Source organism: Podarcis cretensis, assembly GCF_951804945.1.
Source record: "Podarcis cretensis genome assembly, chromosome: 4".
In the NCBI taxonomy this organism is placed as follows: domain Eukaryota; kingdom Metazoa; phylum Chordata; class Lepidosauria; order Squamata; family Lacertidae; genus Podarcis; species Podarcis cretensis.
This window is the reverse complement of record NC_137173.1, coordinates 35,588,882-35,612,964: the sequence shown is the minus strand read 5'-3', so window position 1 is coordinate 35,612,964 and position 24,083 is coordinate 35,588,882. Positions and strand designations below refer to the sequence as shown.

The following is a 24,083-nucleotide window of genomic DNA, read 5'->3' as shown; positions in this document are numbered from 1 at the left end:
AGAGCAACTAATGGGACTTTACTCTTTTATAAGTATATTGTACATAGTTTTTGCGTATAATAAATCAGGCTTCCTTTTTTTAATAAAAAAAAAGGTTGCCAATGCACCTGTGTGCTCAATGCAAGTGTCTGGCTGATGTGGGTAAAGCATGATTTGGTGGGAATTGCCAAATTTTATGTATAAATTTGTTCAAGGTTATTACCACTAGCTGTCCTGAGTAAGCTCAATAAATCTACATTTAAGAACCTATTTTTAGCATGGAATTCCTTACTGTTGTCAGTCGACAACAACCAAAATTGGCATTTCGGTCCTGAATACATTTGCCAGCACCCAGCCAGACACCTTGTAAGCCATGTGCACAGTCCGGCCCGCAGACCAATTGCAGCCCGCAGCCTGGTTTAAAATGGCCCCACAGGCAATTTGTAGAAATCAATCTGTTGCGGCCCCTGAGCGCCTGCTGCTCTGCTTTGCTCTCCCCTGGAGCCAACGCTCCACCAAGGAAGGTTAGAGGCGGGCAAGGCAGGCTGCGATTGGTGCATCTTCGGCAGTGGCACTGCATGATTGGTCGCTTGGCTGATGTTGCTCTTCCAGTGGGTGCTTTTAAAATGTGTGGTGGAATGATTGGGTTGCTCTTGTTTTTATTTCTATTTTCATTATGCGTTGTTTTTATATTGTGTTTTTATGCTGCGAAACGCCCAATTGTGTGCATATTTATAGTATTCAAATGTTCTTTCCCACCGCATGTGTTTGTGTGTGTACGTACACACACACACACACACACACACACACACACACACACACACACACTCCCTACTCATATCTTCCTTCCTTTCAGAAGTTTGAAAGCCATTGTGATGTAGTGGTTAGAGGCCTGGGGGAGAACCATCTTCAAATTGCCACTCTTACTTAAAACTCACTGCTGTGGTTTAGGGGGAAGTCACTTTTTCCCAGCCTAACCCACCTCACAGGGCTGCTGTGAGAGTTAAAGTGAGGGCAGGGGAGAAGAACCACATAGACTGCCTTGAGCTCCTTGGAGACAGGTGGGACAAAAATGGAAAGATGGGTTGATGGATAACGCTGGGACAGCAGTCTTTGTTTCATAACCCCATCTTCCTGAACATGAAGTCCCATAGATTTCTGAAAGCCTACATTTGCATTTCTTGCAAACTTGTGGGTTCAATAGCTATTTCCTCATATGTATTTTGGGAGCTGTAGCTGTTTGGTGCAATAGGCACATGGTACCTTTGGTTGTTCTAACACAGATAACATCTGGTTTCGTTGCGCCATCAGGGAAAATAGCAGTTCTATCCATGCAGTCTCCTCAAGCTGTCGACTGCGGAAAAGATCTATGCTCTGACAAATCAACTCCCGAGACCTTCTTCTTTCATTTGCAGGGGAAATATTTTCTTCCTGGTGGGAACGAGCTGGCCAAATCTGTTGACAAATGTTTTATTGAGGATTCATTTGGGCTTGGGCAAACACACTTGGACCAAAACCTCTGGCACTTTGCTCACATGATCTCTTCCCCTTCTGGCCAATTTTTAAAATGGTGACTGTAAATAAGAGAAGGAAAGTTGACAGTGAGGGCTGCTGCTTCCAGGACAGGTGGAAAGTGGAATATTTCTTTACTGAAATACGGAATCACTGTGTGTGTCTGATATGCCAAGAGACTGTGGCTGTTTATAACAAGAACCATGTGAGGACAAGACCACTACCTTTGAACCAGACCTAGCCTATGTGATGCTGCAGTCCAGATCTCAGTTTCACCCTTCACATTAGTGCAGGCAAGGTTTGTTTTGAATTGAGATGAATACATTGTCAAATTTCAGTTAATGTCAGTTGGTCTAAATCAGGTATAAATATATTTGGACACATGTATATCTGGTGTTATGTTGCTGTTCATATTTTTTGAACTTAAAAGTTGACAGACAAGCTTTAATCCACTTTACAATCTTCCTGACATATATTTCAGCTTCCTGGTTTTGGTTTTTTATCTGGCCTTCAGATATGAAAGGCAGAGTGATTTAACACCTGTTTAGATTTGTCATCCATGTGACGGAATGAAAAGTATGTCGTTTGCAATGAACTTTGCATAAAATAGTTAATTTGTATTTGATTTACTTTGCATATAATTTGCATTTAATTTTAATGGTTCAAAGAACGTCAAGCAAAATGGTCGGCCCTCACACATGTTCACTTCATCAAATCTGGCCCTCTTTGAGAAAAGTTTGGGCACCGCTGATTGGAAGGTGTCATAGTAAACAGTTAATCATGTCCCAAGTTTCCTAGATGCCTAGCCATGCAGTTGCATTTTACTTGTACTGTAGTAGTAAAGTCTTGGTCCAAACACTAGCCTATGTGGATGCTTGAAACTGTTAGTCAGAGTGTGAGATGAAATGTTGGGAAATTGTAAATAGATGCCACTTGTCAGTATCAGAAGTAGAACGAACAACAACAGAAACATCAAAGGTGACAAATCCAACAGTCAAGTCCTTCCCTTCTTTATAGTCAAATATACTGCCATCCTTTCAGCTGGCCATGAAAAGAAAGACGTGGCGATAGATTTGGTGATTTTAAAAAGCTGTCACAGTAACAGCACCAAACATACACATGAGAAGGGATTGTGGATAGAGAAATAGTTTAATCACAGGTATTGGTGTAGACTTCTTTGATATCAACAGAAACAGGTTCAGAGTAAACAAAACTTGAAATTCAGTTTCTTTATGGTTCAGTGGGTAAGATGTTCTGGGCCTACTTTACACGCAACAGTTTTTAAACGACTGGATAATTTCTGTACATTCTTTGTGGGCTTGCAGGAGCTTAGACAACTGGTAGACATGCTTGTTTCCCAAATGTCTTTTAGCCTCCTTCCCATCTCGTCTGCCTGATGCCGTGCCTTCTTCTGATCAAACCTCTATCTCCTGCAAGACAGGTTCCCTTGAACCATCCCACCCCTTACTCAAACCAGCTTTACTTTCCTGCCCCTCCATCTTTCCCCTGGCCTATTGCCAATACATCTTTGGCTTCATCCAAATCCATGTCTTGTTCCATCTACTGTAATCTACAAGTCCCCTCTAGGTGAGGACCATGTCAAGTCTGCCTTCTGTACCCAGGCACATCACTGAAGTGAAACAAAATGTTAAATAGCAAGTTTGTCTTCAAAACAGCTCTTAGACTTTTATTTAAAAAGGAAAAAAATCAGGAATCAATGACATTTCAGACTTGTTTGTTGCGATCTCAAGCATCATTTTTTGCTACCTGCAGTTCAGATGTCACCTACCAAAAAGCCCCCTGAAAGCATGCAGTTCACAAAGAAAGCAAATCAGTCTTAAGATCTTAAAACTTATACCAGTGTAGGTGACATTTAGATTTTTCCCTTGGAAAGTATCGAATAACTCAGGAGGTAGCCACCGAGCCATACAAAATGTTTAATTTATTAAAACACTCCAACTATTAGTAAAGTGGGTGTCCTGCATGCAGATGTCTTGGGCACCAAAACAGGGGGAGATAAAGAGATGGGGTGGTAGGGGTGTGCACCGGGAAAATGGTTACTTTTCTTCTTTTAGATTTACAAATGTTTTGGTAATTCTTTTCTTTTGTAAAACTTTCATTAGTATTCAGTTAATTTGGATTTAGTTCCTCCCTTTTTTCATATTTCAATTATGATTATTTTTTGGAAATAATTGTCTTCAGGTTCAATCCCCAGCATCTCCAGTTAAAAGAATTTCAAGCAGCAGAGCTAGCAAATATGGATGTAAATGTGCATTAAGGGCATGCACACACTTCTTCATGCCACGCAGAGTTCAACTATGGAACTCAATCTTGCAGGGGGTAGTGGCGGCCACCAACTTAGATGGATTATACAAATTCATGAGGGTAAGGCTATCAATGTCTACTAGTCGCAATTGCTATGCTCTGCCTTCGCAGTTGGAGGCAAGTACCACTTCTGAATGTCAGTTGCTGGAACCCACTGGAGGAGAGAATGCTCTTGTGCTCATATTCTGCTTGCTAGTTTCCCACAAGCAACTGTTCATCCTCTGAGAGAACAGGATGCTGGACTAGATGGGCCTCTTCCTATGTATGTTGTGCATTCAGTGCAGGATGTAAGCACCTTTGGGGAGTGCTGGACAAATGACATCACCCCATGTTGTCCCTGCTCCACACTATTTGTCCAATTAAAGCCCATTCTGCTGGGCTCTCTCTTTGGAAAGAGACCCTCTCTTTGGAAAGATTGCAATATATATATATATATTGTTTTGCAAAAACTCAGCGGAACCACTAACTGAATGGAAGGCAATGGAGAACACTATTGTGTACTAGTTTGAAAATAAGCCCACCTGTGTGTACAGACATCCCTCGTAGTAGCTGCTGGTTTAGATGCTGTTATTGTGCATAGGTGTGTACACTGGAAAAACAACTCCTGCACATTTCAGAGGCTGCCTGTGTACATAGCCTAAATCAAACAATCTATCTAGGGCAGTATTGTGGGACTTGAAGCAGTTCTCTCTTAAGGTCTCAGGAAAGGTTTTCTTCCAGCTCTGCTACATGAGAAAAACTCTGCTGGAGCTAGCCAAATGGCCATTTAGTTCATCACCCTGTTCTCACAGTGGCCAAACAGTTTGTTGTTTTCCTGTTTTTAGCAGGTCCATATATATATATACAGTGGTGCCTCGCAAGACGAAAAGAATCCGTTCCGTGAGTCTCTTCGTCTAACGGTTTTTTCGTCTTGCGAAGCAAGCCCATTGACGGCTTAGCGGATTAGCGCTATTAGCGGTTTAGCGGCTTAGAAAAAGGGGGGGAGGGGGGAAAAACCGCAGGAACTCGCAAGACATTTTTGTCTTGCGAAGCAAGCCCATAGGAAATTTGTTTTGCGAAGCACCTCCAAAACGGAAAACTCTTTCGTTTAGCGAGTTTTCCGTCTTGCGAGGCATTCGTCTTGCGGGGCACCACTGTACCTGTACGTTGCCTTGAGTCCCATCAGGGGTATGAATAAATTTATAACAATAGTAATACAGGGAGACCCACAAGCTAGACATTCACGGCATTCTTTTAACCAGTATATCTGAAGGAGCGTCTCCACCCCCATCGTTTTACCCGGACACTGAGGTCCAGCACCGAGGGCCTTCTGGCAGTTCCCTCACTGTGAGAAGCCAAGTTACAGGGAACCACGCAGAGGGCCTTCTCGGTAGTGGCGCCCTCGCTGTGGAATGCCCTCCCACCAGATGTCAAAGAGAACAACAACTACCAGACTTTTAGAAGACATCTGAAGGCAGCTCTGTTTAGGGAAACTTTTAATGTTTGATGTATTGCAGTGTTTTAGTATTTTTTTGGAAGCCGCCCAGAGTGGCTGGGGAAGCCCAGCTAGATGGGCGGGGTATAAATAATAAATTATTATTATTATTATTATTATGAAAATGTTGACAACTGAACCTGGAATTTTCAGTATCTCGAACATGTGCTCTGGCATTGTGCTGTGGCCTCTCTCCCTAGCTCCAAGCTGAAGGAGGCGGCTGCTGCTGCTGCTGCGAATACTTTCATTATCTTACCAGATGGTGGCAGAACATTTATTGTAGTGAGAATGGCAAGTGGAGCTGTGGACACCTTCATTCTCAGGTGTGCATTGTAAAGAGGTATCCACACATATAGTCTTACTTTTTTAAAAATTAAAACAACCAGTCCCCAGACATTCCAAGTATGAATTATGTATGCTACAGTGCAGGCTTGGAGAATCAGATGCAGGTTAGGGGCACCCGAAATCAGCAACAAACAACTAGTGCAGAACGTGTCCGTAAGTGAACTACAGAAACAGAGACCACAATTGATTATGGATTCCTTTTACGAGGCTGTAGTGCGTTTCCACCGGACACACAAAAGACAAGAAAGCATCTAACTGGTTTTTGACAATAACATCTTCTGGGTGCAATTTGTGTGGCAAATGGTGTGCCAGCGACATCTCCCAAGCATCCACAAAGTGCACTCCAATTCCTGAGAACATCTTCCTCATGATTGTGTCAAGCTGATACGAATACCAGTCGCTGTTGAAAAGGCTAACCTCCGGCCCGAGCTCCTGAACGTTGGCGGTTTTGATGACTATCCGTGTCTTGGGACTCCGATCCAGAAGCCGAACGATGGACTTGCGAATGTTCCTCAGTCTCCTGATGTAGACTTCGACAGGGAAAGTGCTGAAGTGAGACCAAATAGTTATGGCTATCACAGTGTTCCTGCCGCCTACAATGCGATTCAGTTCGTTGGCAATGTAATGCAGCTCACTGCTAAACACGGTGGAGAAGCGAATAGGGGGCCCGTGGCAGCGGAAGTTTAGTAGGATGTTATGCACCGAGTCCACAGCCATGAAGGGCCCAACATTTTTAGGGCTGCCAAGGTTTAATTCCACGAGATCTGAAACAAACAAGCAAACCAAAAAGGATTACCGAGTGACTGCCTGTTGCAACTCTCTGAAGAGGAAAACAATAATTGTTAGGGTCCTCTATATAACATTCACACAGGACAGGAAAAAAAGGAAACACACAAGACTTTTCATGAGTATCAATTCCAACCATTTCAACTGGCACAGCTTGGAGGATCAATATGAAGCCAGGAAGAAGCATCAGTGTCAAATGCTTCTCCTCTTACCCATCCCTGTGCACTTTGACAAGAAGATAATGCCTTGTATTGAGTCAGAATTACCCTAATGTCAGCTAATAAAACCAAGAAAGTAAGCAAGGTGTGAGGAAGGAGAAAAGGGTCGTGTGGAGCAGCGTTCAGCCTGACTCACTCCCAGCTTCATGAAGCCTGCAGTAATGAACTGGGCCCAAATCTTAAAACAATATTTGACAAAGATACTCAACTAGAAACACCTTCTTTGCAGAAGGGAAAGTCTGTTACATTAATTGAACCATCTAAACAGGTATCCCTCATTAAAACAGTCCACTTTGGCCCTTTACTCAGCGTTGGTGCCTCTCTTTTGTTCCCCTTATTTGATCTGCCACCAAATCATTACTTTTTCTTGCTATACACTGTTTCTAAACATCAACCCCTTCCTATCGCTACAACACAAAATCACTTTCCTCTTCATCCCCCACCTTTATTACCACCTCTTTCCTCCTGCCTTTCCTGCGCTACTCCTGAGCTATCCTATCTCTGTCCACAGCTCTGCAACCAAGATAATTTGACTTCTTTTCTTGTCAATCGAACCCAGGGCTGGAGCACAACGTTTTGCTGCCTGAGGAAAAGGACAAAATGGCACATGCAAGCACTCGCCACCCGGTCAATATATAAAAAAAACTGATTGGACTTGCAAGTGAATCTTACTTCAAAACTGGCAACAGTATTGTACCCTCCATTCTACCTGAAGCAGCAGCTTACTTTAGGGGCCCAAGACAGGCTTACACAGTTCTGTCCTCCCAGAGGGGAGCAACTGGGGGCTCAGGTGGAATAGCCGACAACTACCCTATCAACTGCTGCCTGCGGGAGGTGCCTGACTTTGCCTAATGGTAGAGTTGCCCTGCTCAGGTCATCCAATTCCCCTTCTTCCAAATCCAACGCTGTTATCCCATCGTTGTCTACATCCTTAACAAACGACTCCTTCAGAAAGCTTTCCATGCCCTTGCATCACCTCTCAACTTCTCCTTTGCAAACCACACACAGAAAGACACGCATATTCCCTATTAGATCATCCAGTAATGTTGCAGAACTCTATTCTTTTCCATCACTGCTCAAAAATCCATCTCTTCTATAAGGTGTTTGGCTCAATCCTGGATTCCTCACTACCAATGCAAGCCTAAATGTGTGTATTTGCACATGCCCTTCCCATTATTACTGCTTCTCCTATTTTTTCCTTTTCTTTAGCAATAGCTCTCCCATCACTATTAACATATGCAGTGAGAAAGAGAAACCATTTTGTGAGAAAGGGGTGAGGCTTGAAAGAGTAATCCTGAAGCACATGAAAAGGCTATTCTTAGCCAACTCTTAGGGTGACACAGAATTAGAGAGATTTAAAGTAAATGCCAAAACTTTGCAGTTCTAGCTCTTCCAAATCCCAGAAACACAATCAGCGAAATTAAAATCAGTTACAAAGTAATATCCCACAATCTCTACATCAAGAGTATAAACATTAATGTTTTCTCATATTTCTGTATATATATGTGAAACACCTGCAAAGGCAAGGCAAAAATAGTGACCTGGAACAAATGTTGTCAGATATTCAAACCACTGCCTGATTGTAGAGTCTCCAAACAAGTGGATAAGTTTCCCTTGTAAACATTCGGTAATATCTGATGACTTGTTAAAATGCCGAATCCACTGTGTTCTTGCTCGCCATTCATCTTCATAATAGTAACCAGAAGGAAATACATCAGGGCTTTGAGATCTTTCCAGATTGTCCATCTCTGAAAGAGAATTTTGAATTGCTAGTTAGAAATGAAAAGTTGTGTGTTATAATTATATAAGTAAATCAAATAGGAGCATAACATCAAGCCTGCTAAAATGCTGGTAATTAAGTTCATGAAGTTTGAAAACATTTAATAACTGAGATTTAATAAGCACACTGTACTAAGTTTCCATATTTTGGAAAGCAATCAATATTTTGGAAAGCAATCAATTTTGGTAGACAAATCCTTTTATCTGCAGGTGAATTCCCCCCAAAAATTCAGAGACCCAAGGCTTTTCCAGGCACGTGTGTGTGCAAGAGAGAGAATAGGCTGTTATTACTTGCCTATCATGGAGACTCTAGATATCTTTCTTCAAGGAAGTATTTTTGTTGTAGGTAGATTGCATTTCCCCAGCAATCAATGGCCACAGTCGAATGGAAACTTAAAGCACACAGCACTCACTTTCCTGTTGGATTGTGATCGATATTTTGTTGCTAAAATAATCCAGTATTCCTTTCCACCTACATGCCTAATGCAAATCATGGTTGTGGGGAGTGAAACGGCAACTACAGTGGTACCTTGGTTCATGCACTTAATCCATTCTGGAAGTCTGTTCTTAATCCGAAACTGTTCTTAAACCAAGGTGCGCTTTCCCTAATGAGGCCTTCCGGCACCGGTGCCCTTCCACCATTTGGATTCCGTTCTTAGACTGAGGTAAAGTTCTCAAATCGGGACACTATTTCTGGTTTTGCAGAGTTTGTAAACCGAATCGTTCTTAAACCGGACTGCTCTTAAACTGAGGTACCACTGTACTGGCTCATACCCATGGAGATCATTTGTGAGGAGCTACATACTTTCCTCATGACCGGTACCATTTTGTGACTTTTTACAAAAATAACGGATTCTTAAATTTACGTAGGTGCACCACAAAATCACGGGAACTTAACATGACGTCTGAGCAAATCCATATGACTGGCTGAGTTGGTGTTTATCTAATTTAATTTGGCAGGCACTGAGTGCTTGCATTTAACAATGTTGTCAATAATGTATGCTTGGCAGTCCTTGGTTCAAAACTCATTTCAGCCACAAAGTCATGATTTACTCAGCCTCCTCATCAGCAGTGTAAGGGTAACAATATGGACCTACAGTACAGGATTGTTGGAAGAATTACTAAGATAATGTACACGATGCACTTTTCACTGTAAAGTGATATGTTACTGCCACTAATAAAAATTCTCCCACAGCTTCTGATCAGCAATACATTGCCACACTGAATCAAACTGTCACTTGCCGGATGCATCCGCAGTTTCCTCTGATTAAATCTAACATGTGAAAAAGACTTTTGTGGTGTAAAATAAATTAAGGCTTTTTGTGGTTTGAAACAAAGTCTTTCAAATGTTTAACTTTACCTGCATGCCTTAAGGGCCTTACGAGCACAGTATCAGGGCCAGTGGAGGATATTGGCACTTTGATATTCACATCACTAAATAAACAAAACAAAACGAAATTCAGTGATAAAAAGTCACATTTGCCTAAGGTCAAATACCCAAGGCCAAACTGGTACATCACTGTCATAGTTATAACACTCCTCTTTTGATTTTAGCTCTGCATGTCAATGTAGATTCCCCAGCTATTATTAGTTCAGGCACACAGTGTCCCCAGAAGTCTCTTATTTGCAAGTGGGTGGGTGTATGTGGACTACAAAGCAGAATACAGGGATCCCTCCCCCCCTCTCCAGCCTCTTTCCCTATTCCTCAAACCTCAGCTTATTACACTTTGAGGAACACAGGTGGTGAATTACAGGTTTGTGAAATGTGTTATTGAATTTAATGTGACTGCTTTTTAAAAACAAAAAAAAAGGGATGCATTCAGGACTGGGGTCATGGAAGGCTAGGAGGGAGAGTTTAACCATTTCCCATCTTGCTGTGGTCTTGACAAAAAATCCCCCACCCCGGTTTTTAAAAGTTGCTATTTACACTTGGAGGGAAGCTGCAACTGGTATAAATGGAATCTTCACTCCTGATGCAAAAGGGAGGATTGCAGCAAGAGGATGAAACAGTTAAAATTCCTCTCCCTGCTTGTTGTGGACCTGATCCCAACTTGGCTTTTTAAAAAACAAGTTCTGCCACATTAAATTATTGCAGTCGACATATGTAGGAAATCCCTCCATAGAGATGTACATCCACAGTCAAAAGAGGGCTTAACTGTGCCATTAATATACCAATGGTAACTCTTCTCTGCAAAATGTATATTACTAGGGGTTATGGCCAGAACATATACAGTCAAACCTCAGTTCTTGAATGGCTCCGTTTTTTTAATGTTTCAGCTCCTGAATACCAAAAACCTGGAAGTAAACCCGGAACCCGAACATCCGACGCGGCTTCCACTTGAGTGCAAGAAACTCTTGCAACCAAACTAATTGGAAGCTGCACCTCGGTTGTCGAACGTTTCGGAAGTCGAACCATCTTCCAGGATGGATTAATTTTGGCAACCGAGGTTTGACTGTACATACTGACATACATATTGGTCCCAATATACATACTGGACAGAAGTCCCAAGGTAAGGGGTCTCTGAAAACTATGGACCTTTCCTCAACAATACAAGTAATTTAAAATGAAATGAAAATATCAGAGAACCAACATAAAACAGTCCCAAACAGAAGCAACAGTGGGGTATGACAGAGCATGTACCTTTGGAAAAGGCGACTCTCTTCTGAGGTCAGAAGGCCCTTTTGATACCCCCCTTTGTAATGGCTGATCCTCGTGGCGCAAGAGAGCTTTCTTGGCTTGTAGCAAAACCATGGCTCACCGGTGTAAAGATCCGTAAAGTTACACACCGGCATATCCCCTGGCAAACAGACATTGCACACAGTCGTTTCTGAAATTCTCCCTGATTTGAATAGGCTTTTAAAATAGACCCTGTCTGGTCTCTCTTCTCGTAAACGCTGAAGTACTTGGATCCCTTCGCTAGGGTGGACCAGCGCCACAGATACTGTGACCTCCCCTGGCCAGAGTAAAGTGAAAAAAACTCTGTAAGATCCATTCTGGTAATCTACAACTCTTCCTGTGGCTCCAGCCTTCAGGTGAGCGGAGTGGATTCTTGTCTGAAGGTAGTCCCCACCGTAACGCTTTGGCTTGCCTTCATAGTCTTTCATGTGGACTAGCACCTCCAGCTGATCACCAACCTTGAAATGTGTACGGGTGTTCAGGATCACAAAGTTGCTATGGGAGGGGTCAGTGCTTCTCACAAATGGGGTTTTGTCCTCCGGAGGTTTGGGCCACTGTATAGCAGCAAATAAGGACTCCTCTTCCCCTTGTTCTCTCTTGGACAAGACTTGGCGCTCATATCCACAGTACAGCTTTCTGGGTATTTTAGTCATCTGTAATGATGGCTGTTGGTCATCATCTTCTACCAACCACTTTAAACCTGCTTCATTCAGATTCTGCAAAAGAAGAAAGCTTTTAGAAGCAGGCCTATTCGGACTTCCGGGTTGGCGCCATCGCCGAATGGCGGACTCCCTCCGAGCTCCGGAGGGAGTCTGCTCGGCAGGGGCTGGGTTCTACCGCGCTGGCGACGCGGGGACCCTCAAAAACCATGGGCGCTGAAACCCATGGGCATGGTGACTCGGCTGGCACCGTTTGCGCCCCCCCCGACCACGCGAAGGAGCCTTTTTAAAGGCTGCGGAGCGGGTGACGGGGGGTGGTGGTGCTGTGAGTCCTCCGCTTCCCCTGCTGAGCGAAGCCGCGTCCCATTTGGCGGAGAGCGCTGACTTCTTCCATTGAAAATCTGGACTTAAAAGAACAACCCGTGAGTAATTGGAACTTGGATTAAAAAGGGGAATAAATTTTTTCTTAAATTCGGAGCGAGCGGGGGAGGTATAAAAAGGAAGTCAACCTCCCCCCTGTTGTAGAGGAGCTAAAGCAAAGGACCTGACAACTAAGATCGAGCGCAACCTTTTCTTTTGATAAAGATATTAATTTCGCGATGGAAAATTATAAGCTGGGCTGGAGGAGAAGAGTGGAATGTGAATTAAAATACAACCCCCCCCCCGGAAGCCCCGGGAGCGATCCGTGAGAGCGCCTGGAGAGGAGAAATAGAGGTTTTGACAGCTGTCAAAGGAGCTGCCAAAACTGAAGAACAAAAAGAGAACTTTGTTACGAGGACTTTGCTGGTTACATTTGTTATAAATTGGATATAAACTGTTTAAAACAAGGAATAATAAGTTACTTTGACTGGTGGGTGAGATCGGGAATGAAACTGAGTTACTATAATCCCTCTAGAGGAGCTGTGGGTTATTACAAGTATCGCTGGCATGGAATTTGAATCGGACATTTTATCTCCTGGGAAACTGCAGAAATGGAACACTATTTTGTCTACAGAGGTCTACAGACTAAAGAAGACAATAGATTTATCTATTGAAGAATGGAAGGGACTTGACGTAATGTTTTGTTCCTGAATAACAAAGCCTCTGTAGAGGAATTACAAGCTTTTTGGAATTAGAACATTTGTGCAGGAGAGCAGGGGGAAAAAAAGGGGGGAAAAAGAGGAGAAGAGAGAACATCAAGAACAACAAGAAAAACAAGAACTGGACAAAGTTGGAAGATAGACCCTTTCTAAGATTGGACATTTGAAATTAAAGATGATTAAAAGACGGTAAAGATTACTAAAAAGACGGCAAAGCAGACTGGTGAAGGATTATGGCTTAGATTATGGTTCAGATGTGGGAGCTCCAGGAGACAGTGGATTTGATGGACATTGGGAACGCAACCGGGAAAGGGGGGAGGGAAATTTGGAATCCAAAGGGTGTTAAATTATATTTTATTCTTTTTTTAATTCTTTTATGTTAATCTGTATCTTATATTAAAGAGGGGAACTCGTGGAAGGGAACAGGTCGATTTTAGGGGATGGAAAAATATTTTTTAAATTGGGTTAATGATAATAATTTTAAAATTTGGGGTAAGAATTTGTTGAATCTATTTGAAAGAATTGGAATACAAGAGGGAGTGGGGAGGGGGAAGTCCTGGAAAGATGATATTGAAAATAAGGCCTTAAATTTGGATGTTTTTCTTTTTTTTTGTTATATTTGAAAATCTTTAATAAATATTATTTAAAAAAAAATAGAAGCAGGCCTATTCACAGCACAAATAAAGAGATGTGTTCTTTCGAACAGGGTTTATATACCACTCATGGGCTAAACAAGCGGTTTGCAGCCAACGAAAAGCATGATAAAAAAGATCCCACAAACAGCAAAATGTCCACGCTTCCTTATACAGAGAGTCAGACCCTTGAGCTGTCAAGCTCAGCATGGTGTACAGTGACTGACAGCAGGGCTGGAGTATTTCAGATCAGGAGGTATTTCCCAGCAGTACCTGGAGCTGCTGTGGACTGAATTTGGGACCTTCTGAATGCAGAGAGTTCCCATTAAACTGCAAAAATACATGGAGATGCATGATGAAGATGTGCATGAGAAAGTGTTCTGTTGTGATGCCCTGGAATGTCCTGCCCCTCATAGGCGCCTGGCAGGCAACAATGTTGGCTATAGTATGGTGCCAATTTAAAACCTGGCTTTTTACTTAGGCATTTGGGCATGTTGAGGGTAGTTCAGTATCTGACCTGTTTGTTGGCATTATTGAAGATTTTATGCTGAACATGGTTATTATGGGTTGTATTCAGTGTTAGTCCTACGTAAAGAAGACACATTGCAGTTAATGTACGTGAATTGCTTAGGTTTGTTAAAATTCAGTAGGTTTACTCTAAGTAAAATTTAGGGAGACTTCCCTTATGTTTTTGTGGCTTTGGGTGTTCCTTTATTATTGTATACTACCCTGTGGTTGACCAACACAGAGGAGTTCATAAATATTTTAATAATAATAAAAATAGTGTAGAAAGTTCTGCCCAAGATGAAGCTCTAATACAGTAGAATTTTCAAATGGAAGCAATACTGGGAGTTCAACTGGATGGTTTTTTTAATGATAATAAAACTCTGCACAAGATGCTTGTTTTAACTATTTGTAAGTCTTTTTTAAAAACAAAAACAGGAGGGGCCCTCCTTCAGACAAGAAGGCCCCAACTCATTTAGGGCTTTTAAAGCTAACGGCAAGATATTGAATTGACAAAGTAGCATATAAGCGACCAGTGCAAACTCTTCAGAATCAATATACTGTAATAGGATTTCACCTGGTTAAATCAGTGAAGACCCTGACAGCTGTATTCCACATAAGCTGCAGCTTCCGAACCATCTCCAAGCAAATTTCCCATGGAAGGTGACTAGCACACAGATTACATGGCTATCTATCACTGTCCAGGAATGGCTGTGGCTGGCGAAACAGCTGGAACTCCAAGCCACTGAGGCCACCAGAGCCTCTGGTGATAAGCTGGATCAATGTGTGTTTTTTTAAAGAAGTGGACTAATATTATATTCGAAAATCACTGATGCCTGGGGCAGCCCCAGCAACAATAAATATGACCACACTCTGCCATGCATTTCCCAGTGATATGTTGCACATGTTGGTTGCACATGCAAGTCAGTTTGTGCTGCTGCCTGTGTACGAGAGTTTAAAGGATAGCGCTCTACTACAGACAGGTGTAAAATTAAGGTATGAAAGAGCACATTCCAAAATGAACACATTCCAGGTTTTTTTGGATATAGGTCTAAATCCTCCTTCCAGGGCTGAGGAATTTTTTTTTCCCTGCTGAGGGCCACATTCCTGTCATACACATTCCTCCCACCCTATCCCCACACTTCCATGCTATTTTATTGGTATGCCCTTTTCGCGATGTACCTAAGCAGCAAATATGGTGCAGTCACATGTATATAATCTGGCATGGGGAAAGTTCTGGTGAACAGGAAAAATGCTACCCAACTTACTTGCCCTGCCCCGGAGGGAAGTGAGTCACTCACCTCTAATTCGTAAAAGTTGTGTAGTAAAGCCAGAATCGCCAACACTGCCAGAATGAGGCACAAAATCTGTATTTTGGAGAAATTGGGCCACATGATCCCTTCATCTCTCTCTCACCCACGTAAGATGCTGCCATGTTGCCCATATCCCACAGGCGCCAGTGTCATTGTTACTCAGTGTTACACAGGAAATCTCATCCGGAGGCTTCCGCTGCATTTCCTCTTCCTGCAAATGCATTTTTAAAAGCTTCCAGTTAGATCTTAAAATACATCTAAAGTAATAAAAAATGGGTTTCCCACATGACATTCAGGAGTGTTAGAAGCATAAGATGAAGAAGAAGAGTTTGGATTTGATATCCTGCTTTATCACTACCCGAAGGAGTCTCAAAGCGGCTAACATTCTCCTTTCCCTTCCTCTCCCACAACAAACACTCTGTGAGGTGAGTGGGGCTGAGAGACTTCAGAGAAGTGTGACTGGCCCAAGGTCACCCAACAAGCTGCATGTGGAGGAGCGGGGAAGCAAACCCGGTTCACCAGATTACGAGTGCACCACTCTTAACCACTACACCACACTGGCTCTCTAAATCAAGCAATTATTTTTTTAAAAAGGGAACCGGAAAGAAAAACAGATAATGGCATGGAAAATCCTCATTATATCTCAGCTGAGGCAGAACGGCTGTTTAGCATTAAAGATACCTTTTCAATGTTGCTTTTGGCTACACCAATAGTAAAAGAAACAGATAATAAGTCTTGCACCAGAATTTGTAACCAATCCCCAGTGAAATTAATTAATTTACCTGAATGGATTTTTTCAGAGTCCAGCCGTCCTGAGAACACTACCAGATTAAGGGCCTCTCCATTCTACCCTATGGTGCCTTTGTCCATGACAGAGGTGGGATATTTCTTCTCTAGAAAGCCGCTAATTCAGCAAGTGGTTTACAGTATACGGACATAATACCAGAAGACCTATTTTTATTTCCTCCTTTTCTTCACTCTTTTCATAGTTTTCCCTCAGCCCAATGCCTATTATTTCAAGCTCCCTCTACACCTCAGCCTTCTTCTCATCCTTCTTCCCTGCACTTCCCAACTGCCTGACATCCCCATTTCTTCTTTTCCATCTCCCTGCTGATAGCTTCTCTTGTCCTTAAGCCCTATGTGAAGATGTGTTACGACTCAAACTAACATTTCACTTCCCTTTCTGTAGCTAAACAGGCAATAAACTAATTGCTGTGTTTGCCAGAGCAGTTAGAATATCTGTGAGCATTCTAGAACTTCAGCACAGTTCAGCTAATGGATGGCCAACAGCACGTAATTCTTAGCCTTTCAGCATCACTTTGAAATCTCCTGTTTTAAGAAAGCTACATGAATTTCAAGATCCTAGATTTAATTTAGGAAACTGAATTATTCTTTTTCCTCTTTCGGTTCTTTCTGAACACCACAATTGGCAATGCAGCCCAACACATACAATATATTGCTAGCTGGGCAATATAGAATCTACTCAGTGGAAGATGGTTGTGAAATTATATTTAAGAATACACTGAAATAAACAAATTAAAAGACAGAGAGACTTACTCTGAATAAACTCTGCAGTTTTAAGACTCGGCTGGTGCTTGCATTATACGGCACTGAATATTTAACAACGATCATCTGAAGGCTGCTGCTTCCATTGACCTTTGCCTTCTTTCAGGGTCTTGTAAATTGATTCAATTATTCCTGTTTATGCTCCAGAAAACTATTCCAGGGACACATTATGAAACAAGCTGCATTTTGTGAACTATTCCAGTAAGGATGGGTTTCTGTTAATGTGCTTTCACTTCACTCCATTATGTAAGAGAATGAATTCTAATTAGCTAGCGAATCCTAATAACACAGTAAGCACTTACAAAATTAATGCTATGAAGCAGAACATGGCCACACAGATACATATTTAAAAATAATCCGTGCTCCTGCAGTGCAGAGACCACGTGTTAATCATTGCACAGATTATATAAAGGGATTACAGAGATCATATGAAATTCTGAAAGATGACTCCACATTATAAGGGGGAACACATGCTTGAGAATAGATTAATAAGAGTAAAAGGGGGAATCCTACTGTTTTATTTGTATGAATAAACAAGCTGCAAGGTCCAAGAAGGGTGGTCATTTCAGATCCAGGCACTCTTGGTTATAGAGATGTGTTCAGACTGCTGTGCAAGAATAAAAACAAAGGTAGCCAGGAGCAGCACGACACTACAGGTGCTATTTGTTCCATCTGCAGCTGGCTTTCCTCTTCTTCCCTCCTGCAAAACACATAATGCCTTGCTTAAGATTTATGTCAAATAGTGCAAGGCCAGTCTGTATTAAACACCACTTAGTGGAATCTTTCCACAGGGACCTCCTGCACTCAGACAACATGACCTACTTTCTACTATCATCGAGAGGCAGATAGGGTTTTCACTGTGGCAAAACCCTTTTATTGGAACATGCTCCCTCTTCTGCCCCCACCCTTTAAAACATGTCTGTGGGAAATAATAGAAAAAGATGGAGATAACTGGAGGTTGCAGAGTATGGAGAAAATAAAAGACAAAGTGCGAGATTGGCTACATTATGCTCAGATTAAAGAAGTTTTTAAGTTGGACAAAAAGATAGGATTCCAGGTGGAAAAATCAAAGCTAGAAACAGAACTGTTAGAACCCAGCTCTAAGATACTTTCAAGACTGTATAACTTGCTGTTAAAATGGAATACACAGGATGAAACGGTTAAATCAGCAATGATAAAATGGGCACAGGACAGACTTGCCCTAGAGTGAAGGTTTTCTGGGAAATGATTTATAATGAACTGAAAAAGGTATTTAAGTATATCTTCCTTAAGAAACCAGAGGCCTTTCTCTTAGGCATTGTTGGTCAGAGTGTGCAAAAGAAGGATCGAATCTTTTTTATGTATGCTACAACAGCAGCAAGGATACTCATCGCTAAAAGCTGGAAAACTAAAGAATTACCCACACTGGAAGAATGGCAGATGCAACTGATAGACTATATGGAATTGGCGGAGATGACTGGCAGAATCCAAGACCTGGGAGAAGAACTGGTGGAGGAAGACTGGAAGAAATTTAAGGACTATCTACAAAAACATTGTAAATTGTATGAATGTTAAGAAAGATGTAAGATTAGCAAAAACATAGCTTCAACAAACTAGGTATAAAGAATATAAATTTAAATTTAATTGGAAGACGAAAAGATAAATTTTGGATAAGTAACATTTTATGATTAAGTTTCAATAAGAGTATGTTAAATCCCAAAATTTGAGATATTAATATTGGAAAATTATATTATATGAATTAAACCAAGTTAATAATTTGCTGGTAAAATTTATGAGTTTAGAAAGCAGGAACAAGGGCTGTGAGGAAGTCCAAAGATGAATATGAAATGTGGATATTGGAAAAGATTGTGTTATTATCTATGTATTTTATTGTTAAACTAAAATTTAATAAATATTATAAAAAAAATAAAAAAATAAATAAAACATGTCTGGTTTATTTAGAGCAGTGGTCTCCACATACAAACAGCCTGCGCCCCACATGAACATTTATGAGGACGGCTCACTTACTTTTTTTCTTCTGCCTGTTGTAGCAATTGTAATGCACTGTGTTAGATGTTCTGTTGTTTTTAATTGCATTTTTACAAATCACAAGTAGCCGGGAGCATCTAACTGCCAGCCACAGTTTGTGAACCCCAGATTTGGAGCCAATCAGTAAACCTAACTTTCCCATGGGTGGGTTTCAAATTAGCAAGTGATACTAAACACTCCACCCTCAAAGGCCTCAAGTCTCAAAGCAAAATTCCAATTCTCAAAGTGCTTGTTTGAGGGGGGGGGGGGAGAAGCCAAGACTTTTCCTTGGAGGCGGATTCAGAAACCTCCAACTTGCTATGTCCCCTTGGACGTAGTCTAGGCTAGTAACTGTATGTGGATTTTCATATTCTACCACTGTTCTGATCTAGTTGTGTGTGAATACTGAGAACCACATACAGATACTGCCTTATGGCTACTCCATGGAGTAATTCCACTGACTACTTAGGTTCATAAATTTCCATGGATCCAATGGATACAACCCTTAGTAACTTTCTAAGTTCCAACCAGCAAACTACCATCAGTACAGAACTGGCAGAGAGAATTTAAAAACAATCTTTTCAGCGGGTTTCTTTTCTGAATTGCCTATAGTTTTGGATGCCTTTAACTCTGTGGGAATCCAAATGGGATAGTTCTGCATGTTCAATAACAACTCTGCATGCCTAAAATGCCAGTTAAATTAGCAGTCTGAAGAACGAGGCTGAAGCTAGAAAGAGCCCCATATAAAGAGTTTGGAGTGGGGTCCTCAGACCTTCTCTTGGGATATAGCATTCTAAGAGCTCTATCTAAATGCAGTTCCTAATTTGGAGTAGAAATAAATAATTAGGATCTGCTAGCAGGAAAAAACAACAACTCTTCAGTGAACCCCAAAGCTACAGATTCTAGTCAGAATTTGCAATATCCAGTGTAAAAAGGGGTGGCCAAATCTACCCAGGCCAGCAGGTTTGTGAAAACAAGTTCAAATGATGCCATAGCTGGACCCCACATGCTTTACTATTCTTACTCAGATACTATAGGTTCTTCATCATAGGTTCTATTCAATCACCGTAAGCCATAAACTATGGCTTACCATGACATGCAAAGACAGTATGTGCCAGCTATGAAAAACGGAATTTCCCTGTAAGAGATCATTAGCAAAGGGATCAAAAACAGAACTGCAAATATCATAATGCCTTTATCCAAATCTATGGTGTGACCACACTTGGAATACCATTTACAGTTCTGGTTGCTGTATTTCAAAAAAAGAGATATTGCAGAATTTTAAAAAATGCAGCCAAACTGATAAGGGAGTAGAGCGAGTGGGTAAAGGGTCATAATAAAGGTGTAGAAAATTACTCAAGGTATGGAGATAGTGGATAAACATGAGGTTTTCTCCCTTTCTTATAATACTAGAATCTGGGATCATCCAATGAAGCTGAAAAGTGAGGGATTCAGGACAGCCAACATGAAGTACTGAAGCACACACACAATTATACCATTCACTACCACAAGATCTGGTGATGGCCCCTAGTTTAGGTGGTTTTAAATGGGGCTGGACAAACTCATGAAAGCTATCAGCAACTCCTCACCATCATAGCTATCCTACCTCCACATGGGTGGCGCTGTGGTCTAAACTACTGAGCCTCTTGGGCTTGCTGATCAGGAGGTTGGTAGTTTGAATCCCCGCGACGGGATGAGCTCCCATTGCTCAGTCCCAGCTCCTGCCAACCTAGCAGTTTGAAAGCACACCAGTGCAAGTAAATAGGTACCGCTGCAGCAGGAAGGTAAACATCGTTTCTGTGCGCTCTGGCACTCATCACTGTGTCCAGTTGTGCCAGAAGAAGTTTAGTCAGGCTGGCCACATGACCCGAAAAGCTGTCTGTGGACAAACGCCAGCTCCCTCAGCCTGAAAGCCACACCCCATAGTCGCCTTCGACTGGACTTAACCATCCAGGGGTCCTTTACCACCTTTGTTTTTTTACTACCTCTAGCACCAGAGACACCATAGCTTTGAATACTACGTAATTGCTGTGGGAAGACAGCTATTGCCCTCATACTCTGCTTGGTGAGCCTCTCATAGGCATCTGAGTGACAGCTGTGGGAAAGAGATGCTGGGCTAGATCCAGGAAGATTCTCTCAGGGTCTTCCTTAGCCAGAATTTAGCTACAGAAGAATTTGATATAAAATGAAGAGTAGTACAGCCCCCAAACCTTTAGAATCCTCTTTACAATCTTTGTGTATCCACCTGGGGACATTCAAAAAACATGGTCTGCAACAAGGATACACATACCCTCTGTATCCCCACCACCACAGCCTTATGGGTTACAGCTGCTAGGAGGGGGTAGCACAGAGGAAGAGCTAAAGACCCCAGGACCACAAGTTCAGAGCCCCCAAAAGGCCTACATGAAAGGGCAAAACAGAAAGGTGTGAGTGGATCCAATAAGAGATTGCCACGGAAGGTGCCCTAGACCATTCAATAACTTTTGAAGGAACAGATCAAATTCCAGAAGCTGTACAAAAAATCCTTCGCACGTCAACAAGATCTAAAACAGAAAAGGTGAACTCAGGGGAAAGAAAGAACCTGCAGCCATATATATTGCTCAACCTTCAGTTATCAGATTCAAATCCCAGCTCAGCCATGAAGCTTTAGCCAAGTCATTGCATCAATTCCTTTCCTTCTTCATTTTAATGCATTGCAAGTTCCTACTATTTTAGATGTTATCTAGAAATGTCAGTAAGACAATAACAAGGGAGGGGGAGGGAAGCACTATCTTGCAGGAATGACGTGAGGGTAAAAAAAAAAAAAAGGGATGATCTATTTGCTATATAAAGCTGACACCTTGGGATAGGGCTATAAAGCTTTCAAGAAATCCTAACGCTGCAGCCCGACTAACGGTCCCGCCCGAAGTGATAAAGTGCTTCCTTCTCTTCCCGCGCCGCTGGGCCGAATATGTTACACCGACGCTGGACCCATGCAGGGACTACCTTCCCCTCCAAGCTCAGTCAGCGAGCAGAAACCGACCCTCCTTAGCAAGCGAAGGAACCCCTCGGAGAGCATACGTAGAGCGCTCTTCCCTCGTGAAATAAAGAGCCCCGAGCAAGAGGGGCTTCGGGGTTACAGCAGGTCTGAGTCCTTCGCGACACCCCCCCCCCCCCACATCCCCACTCACCAGGGCCCTCGTGCCTCGCGGCGACCCTGCCCCTCCGACCCTCCTGAGCGACGGGAGGCGACTGCCAGGGAAGCCTCCCCTCCCGCGTCGCCCACCTCCTCTTTCGGGTGCTCAGCAGCTGCCCATTGGCTGCCCTCCGCTCGGAGGAGGGTTCGGCGGGCGAGACCACCGCGGAAAGGGGAATTCCTCACGAAGCGCCGGCGCCGCCTCCGCCCGCTACTTCGCGGGGGTCGCTTGCAGATAGCGACGCGCTCCCCTCCTCGCGCCCTGGAGGAAAGTCGTCCGCCCAGCCCCGACCGCGGCGGGCGGCGAGGTTCCTTTCGCTGGCTCGGCGCGTTGGACACCTGCCCGCCTTGCCTCGGCTCCTGTGCGCGCGCAGGGAGACTGGCATCTGGCGAGCAGCAGCGTCTCTTATCTTTGCTGCATCCTCGCTGTGCGGGGCGGTGCACTCCCCGCACTGCGGTCTGGCCTCGGCGCCTGTCTCCTGCCTCTGTCGCCTGGCTTGCTGCGGTTCTTTCGCACCCTGCTCGCTGCGTTGCTTTGCTCCTCCCGGGCAAGGGCCTGGGGCGGGTTGGTTTTCTGGGAGAATCTGGGGCGGGGTCTCTTCGACGCCGTCAGGTCACTAGGAAGCAACGTGACGAGCGGAAAGCGCTCGCAATTTGGGAGCAGCGAAGCGAAGTGCGCTAAGCACACTCCCCGTTAGAATTAAATTAAATGCACGAGACTGCTGCTTCCTGTAATTTAAAAGCGCTGTTAAAATTGAATTGTATTTTAATCGGATTATATTTGCCCAGAGTTGGGCTAGAGGAGCCAGATACAAAAGGAGAGTACTGTAATCGTTATTCCTCGAATCACATTGTAGAGTTGGAAGACAAATTGGAGTGGATCTGGAGCAAATTTTTGAGGCTCCACAGAGAGCTTGCAAGGGTGCGGAAAGTTCCATTGTCTTAGCATCTGTCTTGCATGAGTGGAACAGCAGCTTGGATACAACCTTTATTCGTTTTAGAGCAGTGTTCGACCACGTGCTCTCAAGATTGCAGGCTTGTATCCAATGCTGTACTGTACAAGCAGAGTTCCATAGCATGGCTTCAACCTTCCTCTCCTCCCTTGCCCCCAATATTTCCAAAGGGTCCGCCAACACAATGGAATAGATTTTGGAGGATGTCTGTTGTACAAGTGGAACAGCAGAGGTGGATATAACCTACTTTGTTTATAACTACTGACTCACCTATGATTACCAATAGGCCATATTCTCAGATTCTCTCCTTCACCAGTTGTACTACTAGCTTCCTTTCTGCTGCTGTGCATCACAATTTCCTTTTCCTCTTTTATAATTATGGTAATTCACAAGAAAGCAGAGCAGCTGCAGAACTAGAAAAAAGTTGCTCTTCCTGTTTCCTCTCCCAGTTCTCAGTCTGACATCCTGCAACAAACACCACACTGACATAACCAGCCTCACCATTAAGTGAACCAGCTAATGCAAAGATGGCATTTGACTTTATTAAAGTTTAACTCAGGCTTTTACATATTTGACAGCTGTTCATATAAATGTAACACATATTTTAAGGATGCAGTGATAGAAAAGGAACCAGATTGTTATGTAAATTTGAGTACTTTTAACACTTACTCTTCCTTCCCCATGACAAAACAGTTTTGTGATCCTGTTTAGTCTACATAATGCCACAATTTTTCTGCATATATATATATATTCCAAATATATTTCTGCATATATATATATATTCCAAATGACACATAACCCTACTGCAGACTAGTCTCCCTGCCCCAAATGCTCATAATTAGCTTTTATGCTCTATGTAAGCAAAACATACTGGTATAAATTGTTCAGTATGACAAAGCTCAGAAAATTTACACACTGGTATATACTGTGAATGTCTTTACATGCTAAAAGCCTTTTCATTGTTACATGTCGACATCAACATACAAGCAAAATTAAATCTAAATGTATTTAATACAATTAACTGAAAAGTGTTTGTGCATATGATTTTCAAGCTCCACTGTCATAGATAAACTATCAAAATTCTGAGGATTCTCTGAAAA

General features: G+C 42.6%; 1 protein-coding gene across 2 annotated transcripts; it reads right to left on the bottom strand.

The window, feature by feature from the left end:
* Window positions 1-5,718: 5,718 nt before the first annotated feature.
* Window positions 5,719-22,569, bottom strand: NXPE3 (neurexophilin and PC-esterase domain family member 3). Of its 2 annotated transcripts, XM_079974661.1 has the most exons (8): window positions 22,026-22,569; window positions 17,362-17,548; window positions 16,840-16,957; window positions 15,271-15,493; window positions 11,060-11,811; window positions 9,779-9,852; window positions 8,181-8,387; window positions 5,719-6,399 (listed from the first exon to the last, which is right to left on the bottom strand). In XM_079974661.1, exons 4-8 carry the CDS (start codon window positions 15,361-15,363, stop codon window positions 5,798-5,800), a joined length of 1,728 nt encoding a protein of 575 aa, XP_079830787.1. In that variant the 5' UTR covers window positions 15,364-15,493; window positions 16,840-16,957; window positions 17,362-17,548; window positions 22,026-22,569; the 3' UTR covers window positions 5,719-5,797. The 2 variants fall into 2 exon arrangements, with proteins under 2 accessions (XP_079830787.1, XP_079830788.1); XM_079974662.1 differs by lacking the exons at window positions 16,840-16,957; window positions 17,362-17,548.
* Window positions 22,570-24,083: the final 1,514 nt, after the last annotated feature.